The 19,876-nt window shown below is 49.2% G+C and overlaps 1 protein-coding gene across 1 annotated transcript in view; it reads left to right on the forward strand.

Annotated features, from left to right (window-relative positions):
• Positions 1 to 19,876, forward strand: part of flt4 (fms related receptor tyrosine kinase 4) — a 723,665-nt gene that overhangs the window by 647,117 nt on the left and 56,672 nt on the right. The window contains exons 4-10 of the mRNA XM_082956115.1: positions 4,613 to 4,749; positions 5,750 to 5,924; positions 7,318 to 7,457; positions 9,095 to 9,266; positions 9,601 to 9,718; positions 10,227 to 10,405; positions 11,649 to 11,811. Coding sequence (XP_082812241.1) covers positions 4,613 to 4,749; positions 5,750 to 5,924; positions 7,318 to 7,457; positions 9,095 to 9,266; positions 9,601 to 9,718; positions 10,227 to 10,405; positions 11,649 to 11,811 — 1,084 coding nt within the window. The remainder of the gene's footprint in view (positions 1 to 4,612; positions 4,750 to 5,749; positions 5,925 to 7,317; positions 7,458 to 9,094; positions 9,267 to 9,600; positions 9,719 to 10,226; positions 10,406 to 11,648; positions 11,812 to 19,876) is intronic.

The raw sequence follows: 19,876 nt of genomic DNA on the forward strand, positions 1-19,876 counted from the left end.
CTGCTCTGTGGGGAGTACACTGCCTGGTAATGAGTCAGTTCTGCTCTGGTAATGAGTCAGTCCTGCTCTGATAATGATTCAGTCCAGCTCTGTGGCGATTAGAATGCTCTGGTAATGAGTCAGTCCTGCTCTGTGGGGAGTACACTGCCTGGTAATGAGTCAGTTCTGCTCTGGTAATGAGTCAGTCCTGCTCTGGTAATGAGTCAGTCCTGCTCTGTGGGGAGATCACTGCTCTGGTAATGAGTCAGTCCTGCTCTGTGTGGAGTAGACTGCCTGGTAATGAGTCAGTCCTGCTCTGGTAATGAGTCAGTCTTGCTCTGTGGGGAGTAGACTGCCTGGTAATGAGTCAGTCCTGCTCTGTGGGGGGTAGACTGCTCTGGTAATGAGTCAGTCCTGCTCTGTGGGTAGTAGACTGCTCTGGTAATGAGTCAGTCCTGCTCTGGTAATGAGTCAGTCCTGCTCTGGTAATGAGTCAGTCCTGCTCTGGTAATGAGTCAGTCCAGCTCTGTGGCGAGTAGACTGCTCTGGTAATGAGTCAGTCCTGCTCTGTGGGGAATAGACTGCTCTGGTAATGAGTCAGTCCTGCTCTGTGGGGAGTAGACTGCTCTGGTAATGAGTCAGTCCTGCTCTGGTAATGAGTCAGTCCTGCTCTGGTAATTAGTCAGTCCTGCTCTGTAGGGAGTAGACTGCTAAGGTAATGAGTCAGTCCTGCTCTGTAGGGAGTAGAGAGCTCTGGTAATGAGTCAGTCCTGCTCTGTGGGGGGTAGACTGCTCTGGTAATGAGTCAGTCCTTCTCTGTGGGGAGTAGACTGCTCTGGTAATGAGTCAGTCCTGCTCTGTGGGGAGTAGACTGCTCTTGTATTGAGTCAGTCCTGCTCTGTGGGGAGTACACTGCCTGGTAATGAGTCAGTCCTGCTCTGGTAATGAGTCAGTCCTGCTCTGGTAATGAGTCAGTCCTGCTCTGTGGGGAGTAGACTGCTCTGGTAATGAGTCAGTCCTGCTCTGTGGGGAGTAGACTGCTCTGGTAATGAGTCAGTCCTGCTCTGTGGGGAGTAGACTGCTCTGGTAATGAGTCAGTCCTGATCTGGTAATGAGTCAGTCCTGCTCTGGTAATGAGTCAGTCCTACTCTGTGAGGAGTAGACTGCTCTGGTAATGAGTCAGTCCTGCTCTGTAGGGAGTAGACTGCTCTGGTAATGAGTCAGTCCTGCTCTGTGTGGAGTAGACTGCTCTTGTATTGAGTCAGTTCTGCTCTGGTAATGAGTCAGTCCTGCTCTGTGGGGAGTACACTACCTGGTAATGAGTCAGTCCTGCTCTGATAATGAGTCAGTCCTGCTCTGGTAATGAGTCAGTCCTGCTTTGTGGGGAGTAGACTGCTCTGGTAATGAGTCAGTCCTGCTCTGTGGGGAGTAGACTTCTCTGGTAATGAGTCAGTCCTGCTCTTTTAATGAGTCAGTCCTGCTCTGTGCGGAGTAGACTGCTCTGGTATTGAGTCAGTCCTGCTCTGGTAATGAGTCAGTCCTGCTCTGTGGGGAGTAGACTGCCTGGTAATGAGTCAGTCCTGCTCAGGTAATGAGTCAGTCCTGCTCTGGTAATGAGTCAGTCTTGCTCTGTGGGGAGTAGACTGCCTGGTAATGAGTCAGTCCTGCTCTGTGGGGGGTAGACTGCTCTGGTAATGAGTCAGTCCTGCTCTGTGGGGGGTGGACTGCTCTGGTAATGAGTCAGTCCTGCTCTTTTGGGGTTATACTGCTCTGGTAATGAGTCAGTCCTGCTCTGTGGCGAGTAGACTGCCTGGTAATGAGTCAGTCCTGCTCTGTGGGGAGTAGACTGCTCTGGTAATGAGTCAGTCCTGATCTGGTAATGAGTCAGTCCTGCTCTGGTAATGAGTCAGTCCTACTCTGTGAGGAGTAGACTGCTCTGGTAATGAGTCAGTCCTGCTCTGTAGGGAGTAGACTGCTCTGGTAATGAGTCAGTCCTGCTCTGTGGGGAGTAGACTGCTCTTGTATTGAGTCAGTTCTGCTCTGGTAATGAGTCAGTCCTGCTCTGTGGGGAGTACACTACCTGGTAATGAGTCAGTCCTGCTCTGGTAATGAGTCAGTCCTGCTCTGTGGGGAGTACACTACCTGGTAATGAGTCAGTCCTGCTCTGATAATGAGTCAGTCCTGCTCTGGTAATGAGTCAGTCCTGCTTTGTGGGGAGTAGACTGCTCTGGTAATGAGTCAGTCCTGCTCTGTGGGGTGTAGACTGCTCTGGTAATGAGTCAGTCCTGCTCTGGTAATGAGTCAGTCCTGCTCTGGTAATTAGTCAGTCCTGCTCTGTAGGGAGTAGACTGCTAAGGTAATGAGTCAGTCCTGCTCTGTAGGGAGTAGATAGCTCTGGTAATGAGTCAGTCCTGCTCTGTGGGGGGTAGACTGCTCTGGTAATGAGTCAGTCCTTCTCTGTGGGGAGTAGACTGCTCTGGTAATGAGTCAGTCCTGCTCTGTGGGGAGTAGACTGCTCTTGTATTGAGTCAGTCCTGCTCTGTGGGGAGTACACTGCCTGGTAATGAGTCAGTCCTGCTCTGTGGGGAGTAGACTGCTCTGGTAATGAGTCAGTCCTGCTCTGGTAATGAGTCAGTCCTGCTCTGGTAATGAGTCAGTCCTACTCTATGGGGAGCAGACTGCTCTGGTAATGAGTCAGCCCTGCACTGTAGGGAGTAGACTGCTCTGGTAATGAGTCAGTCCTGCTCTGTGGGGAGTAGACTGCTCTTGTATTGAGTCAGTCCTGCTCTGGTAATGAGTCAGTCCTGCTCTGTGGGGAGTACACTGCCTGTTAATGAGTCAGTCCTACTCTGATAATGAGTCAGTCCTGCTCTGGTAATGAGTCAGTCCTGCTTTGTGGGGAGTAGACTGCTCTGGTAATGAGTCAGTCCTGCTCTGTGGGGAGTAGAATTCTCTGGTAATGAGTCAGTCCTGCTCTGTGGGGAGTACACTGCCTGGTAATGAGTCAGTCCTGCTCTGGTAATGAGTCAGTCCTGCTCTGGTAATGAGTCAGTCCTGCTCTGTGGGGAGTAGACTGCTCTGGTAATGAGTCAGTCCTGCTCTGTGGGGAGTAGACTGCTCTGGTAATGAGTCAGTCCTGCTCTGTGGGGAGTAGACTGCTCTGGTAATGAGTCAGTCCTGATCTGGTAATGAGTCAGTCCTGCTCTGGTAATGAGTCAGTCCTACTCTGTGAGGAGTAGACTGCTCTGGTAATGAGTCAGTCCTGCTCTGTAGGGAGTAGACTGCTCTGGTAATGAGTCAGTTTTGCTCTGTGGGGAGTAGACTGCTCTTGTATTGAGTCAGTTCTGCTCTGGTAATGAGTCAGTCCTGCTCTGTGGGGAGTACACTACCTGGTAATGAGTCAGTCCTGCTCTGATAATGAGTCAGTCCTGCTCTGGTAATGAGTCAGTCCTGCTTTGTGGGGAGTAGACTTCTCTGGTAATGAGTCAGTCCTGCTCTTTTAATGAGTCAGTCCTGCTCTGTGCGGAGTAGACTGCTCTGGTATTGAGTCAGTCCTGCTCTGGTAATGAGTCAGTCCTGCTCTGTGGGGAGTAGACTGCCTGGTAATGAGTCAGTCCTGCTCAGGTAATGAGTCAGTCCTGCTCTGGTAATGAGTCAGTCTTGCTCTGTGGGGAGTAGACTGCCTGGTAATGAGTCAGTCCTGCTCTGTGGGGGGTAGACTGCTCTGGTAATGAGTCAGTCCTGCTCTGTGGGGGGTGGACTGCTCTGGTAATGAGTCAGTCCTGCTCTTTTGGGGTTATACTGCTCTGGTAATGAGTCAGTCCTGCTCTGTGGCGAGTAGACTGCCTGGTAATGAGTCAGTCCTGCTCTGTGGGGAGTAGACTGCTCTGGTATTGATTGCATCGTTTGTGGACCTAAACAACACAATTTTTAAATCTTTGTCAAAGGGTAAAGTCTACAAAACATAGTCCACTCTGTTCGTAACAGATTTTAGTTTTGGGAACAGAAAACTGTTCATGAAAACGTGAAGGAGAATATTAGAATGTCAGTTTACCTTCTCCTTCTCTTCATATTTTGGGGTGAGTGGAAATGCCAACCAGATGCTTCACATTTATCCATACGGTATGGCTCATTGTTCTATCTGGCGCTAGAAGCAAATTACTAGATTACAATTTTGGGGCAGCAGCGTAGGCTAGTGTTTAGAGCGTTGGACTTCTAACCAAAAGGTTGCAAGATCAATCCCCAGAGCTGACAAGGTAAAATTCTGTCGTTCTGCCCCTGTACAAGACAATTAACCCACTGTTCCTAGGCCGTCATTATAAATAAGAATTTGTTCTTAACTAACTTGCCTAGTTAAATAAAGATAAAATAAAAAAATATATATGCTGTTATATGCCAGGGGTGATCTATTGTTTATGCACAGAGGACTGGTGAGATGAGACTAGATTATAGGAGATTAGGTTGTACTTTATTAATCCCAAAGGGTTGTTTGTAAATACTTTTGTTCCAGCGGTAACACAATCATGATCAACTGATTGTCTTCATTCTAAACATGTATATTGTATATTATATTGTATATTATCTCTGTCATTGTCCTCTGACTGCCTTGACTGTCCTGTCTCCTTTCCTCCAGATCTGGAGCAGCCTTTCCTCAGGAGAAACAGAGGAAGCAACGGTGACCTCGAGACAATCTTCATATCACGATCCTCCACTCACATCACAGTACCTTGTCTAGTCACTGTTCCCGACCTCATCGTCACACTTTATCTGGTTGGTACCTTCATTTCTGTCTGTCTGTCTGTCTGTCTGTCTGTCTGTCTGTCTGTCTGTCTGTCTGTCTGTCTGTCTGTCTGTCTGTCTGTCTGTCTGTCTGTCTGTCTGTCTGTCTGTCTGTCTGTCTCATCCCCCTCTCATTCTTCTCTCCTCTCCTCATCCCTCTCTCCCCTCTCATCCCAGATACTCCCCTCTCATCCCCATCTCCCCTCTCATCCCTCTCTCCCCTCTCATCCCTCTCTCCCCTCTCATTCCTCTCTCCTTGTCCCCCTCTCCCCTCATCCCTCTCTCCCCTCTCATTCATCTCTCCTCGTCCCCCTCTCCTCTCATCCCTATCTCCCCTCTCATTCCTCTCTCCTCGTCCCCCTCTCCTCTCATCCCTCTCATTCCTCTCTCCTTGTCCCCCTCTCCCCTCATCCCTCTCTCCCCTCTCATTCATCTCTCCTCGTCCCCCTCTCCTCTCATCCCTATCTCCCCTCTCATTCCTCTCTCCTCGTCCCCCTCTCCTCTCATCCCTCTCTCCTCTCCTCGTCCCCCTCTCCTCTCATCCCTCTCTCCTTTCCTCGTCCCTCTCTCCCCTCTCATCCCTCTCTCCTCGTCCCCCTCTCATCCCTCTCTCCTCTCCTCGTCCCCTCTCCTCTCATCCCTCTCTCCTTTCCTCGTCCCTCTCATCCCTCTCTCCTCGTCCCCCTCTCCTCTCGTTCCTCTCTCCTCATCCCCTCTCCTCTCATCCCTCTCTCCTTTCCTCGTCCCCCTCTCCTCTCATCCCCCTCTCCTCTCCTCATCCCCCTCTCCCCTCTCATCCCTCTCTCCTCTCTTCGCCCCCTCTCCTCTCATCCCTCTCTCCTCTCCTCGTCCCCCTCTCCCCTCTCATCCCTCTCTCCTCTCTTCGCCCCCCTCTCCTCTCATCCCTCTCTCCTCTCCTTGTCCCCCTCTCCCCTCTCATCCCTCTCTCCTCATCCCTCTCTCATCCCTCTCTCCTCTCCTCTCTCCTCAGTGGGAATCTATACCTATGCCCCTGGAGGATGAGGGGATGGTGTGGGACAGTAAAAGAGGCTGGTCCATCCCTAGACAGGCCTTAGACACTAGACCTTTCCTCTTTGGATTGTACTGCCAAGCTGGACTACAGGGGAGAGTGTACCGCTCTCCCCACTACGTGCTGCACTTCACAGGTAACTATGCACTACATAGTACACACTACCTAGTGTACACTACTAGTACAACTAGAGCCCTGAGTATCTCTACTGTCTACACTCTACCTAGTGTACACTACTAGTACAACTAGAGCCCTAAGTATCTCTTGACCACATGACTGACAGGAAATGAGAGTCACAATTAAATTATTTTATATCAGGGATTTCCTCTCAGGCCATACTGCATGTCTCTCTATAACAGAGATGTCCATACTGCATGTCTCTCTATATCCTTAGAGATGTCCATACTGCATGTCTCTCTATATCCTTAGAGATGTCCATACTGCATGTCTCTCTATATCATTAGAGATGTCCATACTGCATGTCTCTCTATATCATTAGAGATGTCCATACTGCATGTCTCTCTATATCATTAGAGACGTCCATACTGCATGTCGCTGTATAACAGAGATGTCCATACTACATGTCTCTCTTTATCATTACAGATGTCCATACTGCATGTCTCTCTATATCATTAGAGATGTCCATACTGCATGTCTCTCTGTATCGTTAGAGATGGCCATACTGCATGTCTCTCTATAACAGAGATGGCCATACTGCATGTCTCTCTATATCATTAGAGACGTCCATACTGCATGTCACTCTATATCATTAGAGATGTCCATACTGCATGTCTCTCTGTATCATTAGAGATGTCCATACTGCATGTCTCTCTGTATCATTAGAGATGGCCATACTGCATGTCTCTCTATATCATTACAGATGTCCGTACTGCATGTCTCTCTGTATTATTAGAGATGTCCATACTGCATGTCTCTCTGTATCATTAGAGACGTCCATACTGCTTGTATGTTAGAGTCCTAATTTTTTCCCAATAAGAGCAGAGAGCCACAACTTGAGCTTCACAATTAGAGAGGTCTTGGTCGGCCGCTGACAGTCTTAAAGTTTTCCTAAAGACAGGTGAAAAGACTGGATGAAGACAGTTTGGTTTCCCCTATCAAGTCCTCACAGATTAGGTGACGACAGTTTGAAAGGTGGACATTTCAACAGATTAGCTCAGCCTCGAGTCGACAGAGCTAGCCCACTCCAGCCCTAAGCCTTGTTCAAAATACTTCCTCACTTAGTTTAAATAATCACTGATCTGTAATGACTGGATAGGTGTAAAACTATGCAACTTGAACCGACCCAATGTTGGTAAATAGGTCATTTTCTTCAAGTGATTACTTCTCGGAAGAGAGAAAGGAAGGATGTGAGTTTAAAAGTAATGGAATCGTGCCAGGGGTCCAGGGACATGGTGTGGGCCAGCCAAAGAGACTCAACTTCTCTGGGCCAGCTCTGTTTGTCACTGTGATGGCGTCACGGTAACCGTTCTCACCCCCCCCCCCCCCCACCCCCCCCACCCCCCCGACAGGAAGTCAGCTTTACGATGTCAAGCTGTATCCAGAGGACTCGGTGGAGCTGATCATGGGGGAAGCCCTGACGCTCAACTGTAACGCCACTGTAGAGTTTGGCATGTTTGTCGAGTTCCGCTGGTCCTTTCCTGGAAAACAGGTACGGTAGAGAAAAGAGTCGTTTGTACACTTTACGTAGATCCAGGTAAATGTTGGGGGGGGGGGGAATTTCATTATATGCTCCTATTTTAGCTCGGATTAAGAGGAACTAGGTAATTAGATGGAAATATAAGTATAGACTGTCTTGTTTATGTCTTTAAATTTCTCGGTCTCCCCCCATCTCTCTCTAAATCCCCCCCCTCTCTCTCTCTCTCTCGCTCTCTCTAAATCCCCCCATCTCTCTCTAAATCCCCCCTCTCTCTCTAAATCCCCCGCTCTCTCTCTAAATCCCCCCCTCTCTCTAAATCCCCCCTCTCTCTAAATCCCCCCCTCTCTCTCTCTAAATCCCCCTCTCTCTCTCTAAATCTCCCCTCACTCTCTAAATCCCCCCTCTCCCTCTCTAAATCCCCCTCTCTCTCAAAATCATCCTCTCTCTCTCTAAATTCCCCTCTCTCTAAATCCCCCCTCTCTCTAAATCCCCCTCTCTCTCTCTAAATCCCCCTCTCTCTCTCTAAATCCCCCCTTTCTCTCCCTAAATCCCCCTCTCACTCGCTCTAAATCCCCCTCTCTCTCTCTAAATCCTCCCTCTCTCTAAATCCCCCCCTCTCTCTCTAAATCCCCCCCTCTCTCTCTCTAAACCCCCCCTCTCTCTCTCTAAATCCCCCTCTCTCTCTCTAAATCCCCCCCTCTCTGTCTTTAAATCCCCCTCTCTCTCTAAATCCCCACTCTCTCTCTAAATCCCCCTCTCTCTCTCTAAATCCCCCCCTCTCTCCCTAAATCCCCCTCTCGCTCTCTCTAAATCCCCCTCTCTCTCTCTAAATCCCCCCTCTCTCTCTAAATCTCCCCTCTCCCTCTCTAAATCCCCCCTCTCTCTCAAAATCCTCCTCTCTCTCTCTAAATTCCCCTCTCTCTAAATCTCCCCTCTCTCTAAATCCCCCTCTCTCTCTCTAAATCACCCTCTCTCTCTCTAAATCCCCCCTCTTTCTCTAAATCCCCCCTCTCTCTCTAAATCCCCCCTCTCTCTCTAAATCCCCCCCTCTTTCTCTCTAAATCCCCCCCTCTCTCTAAATCCCCCCCTCTCTCTAAATCCCCCCTCTCTCTCTAAATCCCCCCCTCTCTCTCTAAATCCCCCCTCTCTCTCTTTAAATCCCCCCTTTCTCTCTATAATCCCCCTCTCTCTCTAAATCCCCCCCTCTCTCTCTAAATCCCCCCCTCTCTCTCCCTAAATCCCCCTCTCGCTCTCTCTAAATCCCCCCTCTATCTAAATCCCCCTCGCTCTCTCTAAATCCCCCTCTCTCTCTCTAAACCCCCCTATCTCTCTCTAAATCCCCCCCTCTCTCTCTAAATTCCCCCTCTCTCTCCATAAATCCCCCTCTCGCTCTCTCTAAATCCCCCCCTCTCTATCTAAATCCCCCTCTCTCTATCTAAATCCCCCTCTCTCTCTCTAAATCCCCCTCTCTCTCTCTAAACCCCCCTCTCTCTCTCTAAATCCCCCCTCTCTCTCTAAATCCCCCCTCTCTCTCCCTAAATCCCCCTCTCACTCTCTCTCTCTCTCTCTCTCTCTCTAAATCCCCCCTCTCTCTCTAAATCCCCCTCTCTCTCTTTAAATCCCCCTCTCTCCCTCTCTCCCACCTCTAGATGAACAGTACAGTGGGCATAGTGCACAAGCGTAATTCTCTCTCTCGGTTCACGGAGGCAGACAGCATCCTGACCATCCAAAGTGTCAACGTCAGCGACACCGGCACTTACACCTGCTCTACCATCACCGTGGAGAAGAAACTGGATCTGGCAACGCAAGTCATAGTGCATGGTAAGAACTACGTTTGAAACCCGGGGAAACCCAGCGTTAGTCCGCTGAGCTAAGCCTAGGTAAGAGACCTTTCCGAAGTCTTTCGGTCTTTGGCAAGGTTTCTCATTACGCATGTATGCTTCATCAAACCTCCTCTGCTAATGTTTGCCCTCCTACGTTTGCGTGTGTGTGTGTGTGTGTGTGTCGTGTGTGTGTGTGTGTGTGTGGTGTGTGTGTGTGTGTGTGTGTGTGTGTGTGTGTGTGTGTGTGTGTGTGTGTGTGTGTGTGTGTGTGTGTGTGTGTGTGTGTGTGTGTGTGTGTGTGTGTGTGTGTGTACGCATGTGTCCTGTTACAGAGAAGCCATTCATCAGCCTAGACTACAGGAGCGGCCCGGTCGTCGAGGCAACATCAGGACAGAAGTCCTTCAAACTGTTAGCCAAGGTGTCAGCATACCCCAGACCTGACATACAGTGGTAAGACCATCTGGCATTGTTAACTATCTGATATGGAACATTAACCCTCTGACATGGAACATTAACCCTCTGATATGGAACATTAACTATCTGACATCGAACATTAACTATCTGCCATGAAACATTAACTATCTGATATGGAACATTAACTATCTGATATGGAACATTAACTATCTTATATGGAACATTAACTATCTGATATAGAACATTAACTATCTGCTATGGAACATTAACTATCTGATATAGAACATTTATCTTCATAATGTTGCTAGGGTGCCCTCTAAATTCGTCTTTCAGAACTAGGTTTGTTGCTGACGTTCTGTGTTTAGCCAATCAGCTAGCAAGCTATTTTTTCTGCAGTTAGCTATTCTACCTTGCTGATATCGATCTGACAAGCCCCAAAGTGTACCCTGTTTCTGGTGTATGTATTTAATAATACTTGTTTTCTACAACATTTTTCTATATCAAGTTCAACTTTGTATTCCTTTTTGTTTGGATGTTCTCTCAGGTTTAAAGGTGATAAGTTGATCAGCCGTCGTCCAGAGTTCAACAGGATGCGTCTCCATCAGCACTATAACTTGGAGATCAGAGACGTTCACCCTGAGGATGCTGGAAACTACACCATCCTCCTCAAGAACACCGCCGCCTTGCTGGAGAGGAGAATCACCATCACACTCATCGTCAACGGTAACCATCACCACAACCATCACCCTCATCGTCAACGGTAACCATCACCACAACCATCACACTCATCGTCAACGGTATTTTTCTCCATCACCATCACACTCATCATCAACGGTAACCATCACAATCACTCTCAGTGGTGTAGTTGAACACCCACTCTCAGTGGTATAGTTGAACACTCAGCGGTGTAGTTGAACACTCTCAGCGGTGTAGGTGAACACACACACACTCTCAGCGGTGTAGTTTAACACTCTCAGCGGTGTAGGTGACACACACACACTCTCAGTGGTGTAGTTGAACACTCTCAGTGGTGTAGTTGGACACTCAGTGGTGTAGTTCAACACTCTCAGCGGTGTAGTTGAACACACACACACTCTCAGTGGTGTAGTTGAACACTCTCAGTAGTGTAGTTGAACACTCTCAGTAGTGTAGTTGAACACTCTCAGTGGTGTAGTTGAACACTCTCAGTGGTGTAGTTGAACACTCTCAGTGGTGTAGTTGAACACACTCAGTGGTGTAGTTTAACACTCTCAGCGGTGTAGCTGAACACACACACACTCTCAGTGGTGTAGTTGAACACTCTCAGTGGTGTAGTTGAACACTCAGCGGTGTAGTTAGACACTTTCAGCGGTGTAGTTGAACCTAGTGTGAATTATTTTGCCAGTACCAGAAAAACCAATGGAATATTCCCCAGCCTCAAGATGAATCAGGTATTTGTAAATATTAGATGTATAGTACCAGCCAAAAGTTTGGACATACCTACTACTTCAAGGGTTTTACCAAGAGTGTGCAAAGCTGTCATCAAGGCAAAGGGTGGCTACTTTGAAGAATCTCAAAAAATAAATATATTTTGATTTGTTTAACACTTTTTTGTTTACTACATGATTCCATATGTGTTATTTCATAGTTTTGATGTCTTCACTATTTTTCTACAATGTAGAAAACCCTTGAATGTGTAGGTGTGTCCGTATGTATTTGACCAAAGTCTAATAATCTCCCTCGTCACTCTACCTTCCCCTTCACTCCCCCTCCTCCCCATCGCTCTACCCCCTCTCCGTCGCTCTACCCCCTCCCCGTCGCTCTATCCCCTCCCCGTCTCTCTACACCCTCCCCGTCTCTCTACCCCCTCCCCGTCGCTCTACCCCTCCCCGTCGCTCTACCCACTCCCCGTCGCTCTACCCCCTCCCCATCGCTCTACGCCCTCCCCGTCGCTCTACCCCCTCCCCGTCGCTCTACCCCCCCTCAGTTCCCCCTCAGATCCATGAGAAGGAAATAGCAGCACCCTCTAGCCCGTATCGCCGTGGCAGCAGCCAGACCCTCACCTGTACAGGGTACGGACGTCCCGCCCCCAACATCACCTGGCAGTGGAGGGCATGGAGCCCCTGTGGCCTCAACAGCACCCAACGCATGTAAGACACACCCACACCTGTATATACAGTACACACACACACACACACACACAACCCAGCCTGAGAGATTTACACACAACCCAGCCTGTTTTGGATGTTTCTGTGTGTGTGTGCGTGTGTGCGTGCGTGCCAGCATGCGTGTGTGCGTGCGTGTGAGGAGAGGAGTGATGTTTGGACTAACAACAGGATGTATGGATGGGACAGATGGCAATGTAGCATCACACACACACACATCCTCTGACCCTGCACACACACACACACACACACACACACACACACACACACACACACACACACACACACACACACACACACACACACACACACACACACACACACACACACAAGCTTTAAACCTGCAAAAGTTTCTCTCCTCCAACAAGAAGGGTATGAACAGTGCCCATAGAAATAGACGTGGTGATATATAGACGTGGTGATAGATAGACGTGGTGATAGATAGACGTGGTGATAAATAGACGTGGTGATAGATAGACGTGGTGATATATAGACGTGGTGATAGATAAACGTGGTGATAGATAAACGTGGTGCTATATAGACGTGGTGCTATATAGACGTGGTGATATATAGATGTGGTGATAGATAGACGTAGTGATAGACGTGGTGATAGATAGACATGGTGATATATAGACGTGGTGATAGATAGACGTGGTGATGTATAGACGTGGTGAAATATAAACGTGGCGATAGACGTGGTGATAGACGTGGTGATAGATAGACGTGGTGATATATAAACGTGGTGATATATAGACGTGGTGATATATAGACGTGGTGATAGATAGACATGGTGATAGATGGATGTGGTGATATATAGACGTGGTGATAGATAGACGTGGTGATAGATAGACGTGGTGATAGATAGACGTGGTGATATATAGACGTGGTGATAGATAGACGTGGTGATATATAGATGTGGTGATAGATAGACGTGGTGATATATAGACGTGGTGAAAGACGTGGTGATAGACGTGGATATATATAGAAGTGGTGATACATATACGTGTTGATATATTGTAATGCTTTTCTTAGAGAAGTGGAGGAGTCAGGCGCAGGACACAGGGATAAAGGTAAACAAAACGTGTTTACTAAAATTATCCATCAATCTTCTCATCAAAATACATAGTTTGGAGAAACACCTCCAACTACATAAAACAGACAAACAATCACCGACAAGACAAACAGGAAATGCAGAGGTTTAAATAATGAACATAATTAGGGAAACTCAAAACAGGTGTACACAATAAAGACAAAACCAAATGAACAGTGAAACATCGATCGGTGGCAACTAGTAAGCCGGTGACGTCGACCGCCGAACGCCGCCCGAACAAGGAGAGGGGTCGACTTCGGCGGGAGTCGTGACAGTACCCCCCCCCCCCCGACGCGCGGCTCCAGCAGCGCGCCGACACCGGCCTCGGGGACGACCCGGAGAACGGGGAGCAGGGCGATCCGGACGGAAGCGGTGAAAATCCTTCATTAACGACGGATCCAGGATGTCTTCCGCCGGTACCCAGCTTCGCTCCTCCGGGCCATACCCCTCCCACTCCACGAGGTACTGAAGGCCCCCCGCCCGACGTCTGGAGTCCATAATGGCTCGTACGGTATATGCCGGGGCCCCCTCGATGTCCAGAGGGGGCGGAGGAACGTCCCGTACCTCCGACTGCTGGAGCGGACCAGTCACCACCGGCCTGAGGAGAGACACATGGAACGAGGGGTTAATATGATAATCAGGGGGAAGTTGTAACCTATAACAAACCTCGTTCAATCTCCTCAGGACTTTAAATGGCCCCACAAACCGCGGACCCAGCTTCCGGCAGGTCAGGTGAAGGGGCAGGTTTCGGGTCGAGAGCCATACCCGATCCCCCGGTGCATAAACCGGGGCCTCACTGCGGTGGCTGTCGGCACTCGCCTTTTGCCGCCTGATGGCTCGTTGAAGACGTACATGGGCAGCGTTCCATGTCTCCTCCGAGTGCCGAAACCATTCATCCACTGCAGGAGCCTCGATCTGGCTCTGATGCCATGGTGCCAGGACCGGCTGATACCCTAGCAGACACTGAAAAGGGCTAAGGTTAGTGGAAGAGTGGCGTAGGGAATTTTGGGCCATCTCGGCCCAAGGGATAAATGATGCCCACTCTCCCGGCCGGTCCTGGCAATAGGACCGCAGAAACCTACCCACCTCTTGGTTGACTCTTTCCACCTGCCCGTTACTCTCGGGGTGGAACCCTGAGGTAAGACTGACCGAGACCCCCAGGCGATCCATAAACGCCCTCCAGACTCTAGACGTAAATTGGGGACCCCGATCAGAGACTATATCCTCAGGCACCCCGTAGTGCCGGAATACATGGGTGAATAGGGCCTCCGCAGTCTGTAGGGTCGTAGGGAGACCGGGCAAAGGAAGGAGACGGCAGGACTTAGAAAAACGATCCACAACGACCAGGATCGTGGTGTTACCCCGTGACGGGGGAAGATCCATCACGAAATCCACCGATAGGTGTGACCACGGTCGTCGCGGAACGGGAAGGGGTTGTAATTTCCCTCTGGGCAGATGTCTAGGTGCCTTGCACTGTGCGCATACCGAACAGGAGGAGACATAAACCCTCACGTCCTTGGCTAACGTGGGCCACCAGTACTTCCCCGTAAGGCAGCGCACCGTCCGACCTATACCAGGATGACCAGAGGAGGGTGATGTGTGGGCCCAACAGATCAAACGATCGCGAACATCAAACGGCACGTACACGTGCCCAACGGGACACTGGGAGGGAGTGGGTTCTGCACGTGACGCCCGTTCGATGTCCGCGTCCACCTCCCATACCACCGGTGCCACCAGGCATGAGGCTGGAATTATGGGAGTGGGCTCTGTGGACCGCTCCTCTGTATCATACAGCCGGGACAGTGCGTCTGCCTTGACGTTCTGGGAACCTGGTTTATAGGAAAGAGTGAAAGAAAAGCGTGTGAAAAACATAGCCCACCTAGCCTGGCGAGGGTTCAGTCTCCTCGCTGCCTGAATATACTCCAGATTTCGGTGGTCAGTCCAAATGAGGAAAGGGTGTCTAGCCCCCTCAAGCCAATGTCTCCACGCTTTCAGAGCCCCGACAACAGCTAACAACTCCCTATCCCCCACGTCATAGTTTCACTCCGCCGGGCTGAGCTTCTTCGAAAAGAAAGCACAGGGGTGGAGTTTTGGTGGGTTACTCGAGCGCTGAGATAGCACAGCCCTTATTCCAGCCTCGGATGCATCCACCTCAACTATGAACGCTAAGGAGGGATCAGGATGCGCCAGCACTGGAGCCGTGGTAAACAGAGCCTTCAGGTTACCATAAGCTCTGTCCGCCTCAGCCGACCACTGCAACCACACCGGTCCCCCCTTCAGTAAGGAGGTAATGGGAGCCGCCACCTGGCCAAAGCCCCGGATAAACCTCCGGTAGTAGTTGGCAAACCCTAAAAACCGCTGCACCTCCTTTACCGTGGTTGGAGTCGGCCAATTAAGCACGGCTGATATGCGGTCAGTCTCCATCTCCACCCCTGACGAGGACAAACGGTACCCAAGGAAGGAGACGGACTGTTGAAAGAACAGACATTTCTCCGCCTTGACGTAAAGGTCATGCTCCAACAGTCGACCAAGCACCGTACGCACAAGGGACACATGCTCAGCGCGGGTGGTGGAGTATATGAGAATATCATCTATATACACCACTACACCCCGCCCGTGAAGGTCCCTGAAGATCTCATCCACAAATGATTGGAAGACGGATGGAGCATTCATTAACCCATACGGCATGACGAGGTACTCATAGTGCCCAGATGTAGTGCTAAATGCCGTCTTCCACTCATCCCTTCCCCTGATACGCACCAGGTTGTACGCGCTCCTGAGGTCCAATTTTGTGAAGAAGCGCGCCCCGAGCAATGACTCTGTCATACTGGCGATCAGAGGTAGCGGGTAACTGTATTTCACAGTAATCTGGTTCAAACCTCGATAGTCAATGCACGGGCGTAAACCTCCATCCTTCTTCTTCACAAAAAAGAAGCTCGAGGAGACAGGTGAAATGGAGGGCCGAATGTATCCCTGTCCCAGAGATTCAGCGACATATGTTTCCACAGCCGCCGTCTCCTCCTGTGACAGAGGATACAGGTGACTCCTGGGAAGTGCAGCACCCTCCAGGAGATTTATCGCACAATCCCCCGGTCGATGGGGTGGTAATTGAGTCGCCTTCCTTTTACACAAGGCGATTGCCAAATTGGCATATTCGGGAGGAATGTGCATGGTGGAAACCTGGTTTGGACTTTCCACCGTAGTGGCACCTAAGGAAACACCTAAACACCTCCCTGAACACTGACAGGACCATCCCTTGAGAACCCTCTGTTGCCACGAAATAATAGGATCATGAGAAGCCAACCAGGGAAGCCCCAACACAACGGGAAACGCAGGAGCGTCAATCAGAAAGAGACTAATACTCTCTTCATGACTCTCCTGCGTCACCATAGCAATGGGAACTGTGACCTCCCTAATCAGCCCAGACCCCAAAGGACGACTATCTAGCGCATGTATAGGAAAGGGAACATCAACGGGAACAATAGGAATCCCTAATCTATTGGCCAAAGACCGATCTATAACGTTCCCAGCTGCGCCTGAATCTACTAGGGCCTTATGCTGGGAATGCGGGGAAAACCCCGGAAAGCTTATAGATAACCACATGTGAGCAATAGGGGGGTCTGGGTGAGTCGTGTGCCTACTCACCTGAGATGAACCACCAGTGTTCCGCCTACCACCTCGACTACCTGGAAAACCTCCCCAGCACCGACCAGCAGTGTGTCCTCTGCGGTCACCTCTGGTGCATGGAACGGTTTCCCCTCCGGTCTCCCTAGTACCAGCCCCACCCAACTCCATCGGTGTTGGGTCTAAGGGACTGGAGGATGGAACCAACGGACCCCGATCCGGACGTCCGCGGGAGGCCAGCAGGTTATCCAGCTGGATAGATAAGTCCACCAGCTGGTCCAGGTGGAGGGTGGTGTCCCTGCAGGCTAGCTCCCTACGAAAGTCCTCTCGCAAACCACACCTGTAGTGATTGATCAGGGCCCGCTCATTCCATCCTGCACCAGCCGCCAGAGTTCTAAAATCCAGTGCAAACTCCCGAGCACTCCTCATCTCCTGCTTCAAATGGAACAAGCGCTCTCCCACCGCTTTTCCTTCTGTTGGATGATCAAATACTGCCCGAAAGCGGCGGGAGAAGTCCTCGTAGTTTTCCCGAGTCGGGTCTTCCACCTCCCAGATGGCGTTGGCCCACTCTAGGGCTTTACCAGTCAAACAGGAGATGAGGGCGCTCACTCTCTTGCGTCCCGAGGGCCGCGGCCGGACAGCCGCCAGGTAGAGCTCCAGCTGACACCCGGCAGCTGCTCCGTCATACGCTCCCGAGAGCCGAATCCCACCGGATCCAGACGGCGGTTGGATAGGATCCAGAGGTGTGCCGGGCGGTGGTGTGGCTGGGTCGACGGGACATCCTTCCCTCTCCACTCTCTCCATGGTCAGCAGCACGCAATCCATGGCAGTCATTAGATCCTGGATCATATTCGCCTGCTGCTGAACGCGCTCCTCTATATGACTAGGAGAACTGGCTGCTCCTGCTGACTCCATTTCTGGTCGGTGATTCTGTAATGCTTTTCTTAGAGAAGTGGAGGAGTCAGGCGCAGGACACAGGGATAAAGTTAAACAAAACGTGTTTACTAAAATTATCCATCAATCTTCTCATCAAAATACATAGTTTGGAGAAACACCTCCAACTACATAAAACAGACAAACAATCACCGACAAGACAAACAGGAAATGCAGAGGTTTAAATAATGAACATAATTAGGGAAACTCAAAACAGGTGTACACAATAAAGACAAAACCAAACGAACAGTGAAACATCGATCGGTGGCAACTAGTAAGCCGGTGACGTCGACCGCCGAACGCCGCCCGAACAAGGAGAGGGGTCGACTTCGGCGGGAATCGTGACATATATAGACGTGGTGATAGACGTGGTGATAGATAGACATGGTGATAGATAGACGTGGTGATAGATAGACGTGGTGATATATAGACGTGGTGGTATATAGACGTGGTGATAGAGAGACGTGGTGATATATTGACTTGTTGGTGTATAGACGTGGTGATAGATAGACATGGTGATATATAGATGTGGTGATAGATGTGGTGATATATAGACATCGTGATATACGTGGAGGTATATAGAGGTGGTGATAGATAGACGTGGTGATATATAGACGTGGTGATAGACGTTGTGATATATAGATGTGGTGATATACGTGGAGGTATATAGACGTGGTGATAGATAGACGTGGTGATATATAGGCGTGGTGATAGACGTGGTGATATATAGACGTGGTGCTAGATAGACGTGGTGATATAAAGGCTTGGTGATAGATAGACTTGGTGATATATAGATGTGGTGATAGAGTGACATGGTGATAGATAGACGTGGTGATATATAGACGTGGTGATAGACGTGGTGATATATAGACGTGGAGATATACATGGAGGTATATAGATGTGGTGATAGATCGACGTGGTGATATACAGACGTGGTGATATATAGATGTTGTGATAGATGTGGTGATATGTAGACGTGGTGATAGACGTGGTGATAGGTGTGGTGATAGATAGACGTGGTGATGTGATATATAGAAGTGGTGATATATGGACGTCGTGATATATAGACGTTATGATAGATAGACGTGGTGATAGATAGACGTGGTGATAGGTTGACGTGGTGATATATAGACGTGGTGATAGACGTGGTGGTAGACGTGGTTATAGATAGACGTGGTGATAGATAGACGTGGTGATAGATAGACGTGGTGATATATAGACGTGATGATAGATAGACGTGGTTATAGATAGACGTGGTGATAGATAGACGTGGTGATATATAGACGTCGTGATAGATAGACGTGGTGATATATAGACGTGGTGATATATAGACGTGGTGATATATAGAGGTGGTGATAGAGAGACGTGGTGATATATTGACTTGTTGGTGTATAGACGTGGTGATAGATAGACATGGTGATATATAGATGTGGTGATAGATGTGGTGATATATAGACATCGTGATATACGTGGAGGTATATAGAGGTGGTGATAGATAGACGTGGTGATATATAGACGTGGTGATAGACGTTGTGATATATAGATGTGGTGATATACGTGGAGGTATATAGACGTGGTGATAGATAGACGTGGTGATATATAGGCGTGGTGATAGACGTGGTGATATATAGACGTGGTGCTAGATAGACGTGGTGATATAAAGGCTTGGTGATAGATAGACTTGGTGATATATAGATGTGGTGATAGAGTGACATGGTGATAGATAGACGTGGTGATATATAGACGTGGTGATAGACGTGGTGATATATAGACGTGGAGATATACATGGAGGTATATAGATGTGGTGATAGATCGACGTGGTGATATACAGACGTGGTGATATATAGATGTTGTGATAGATGTGGTGATATGTAGACGTGGTGATAGACGTGGTGATAGGTGTGGTGATAGATAGACGTGGTGATGTGATATATAGAAGTGGTGATATATGGACGTCGTGATATATAGACGTTATGATAGATAGACGTGGTGATAGATAGACGTGGTGATAGGTTGACGTGGTGATATATAGACGTGGTGATAGACGTGGTGGTAGACGTGGTTATAGATAGACGTGGTGATAGATAGACGTGGTGATATATAGACGTCGTGATAGATAGACGTGGTGATATATAGACGTGGTGATATATAGACGTGGTGATATATAGAGGTGGTGATAGATAGACGTGGTGATAGATAGACGTGGTGATAGATAGACGTGGTGATAGACATGGTGATACTGCCAGTAGATAGTCGAACATCAGCCAGTAGATAGTAGAACAGTAGTAACATCAGCCAGTAGATAGTAGAACATCAGCCAGTAGATAGTAGAACAGTAGTAACATCAGCCAGTAGATAGTAGAACATCAGCCAGTAGATAGTAGAACATCAGCAGGTAGATAG

This window comes from Salmo salar, chromosome 09 (assembly GCF_965601325.2).
Source record: "Salmo salar chromosome 09, fSalSal1, whole genome shotgun sequence".
Lineage (NCBI taxonomy): Eukaryota > Metazoa > Chordata > Actinopteri > Salmoniformes > Salmonidae > Salmo > Salmo salar.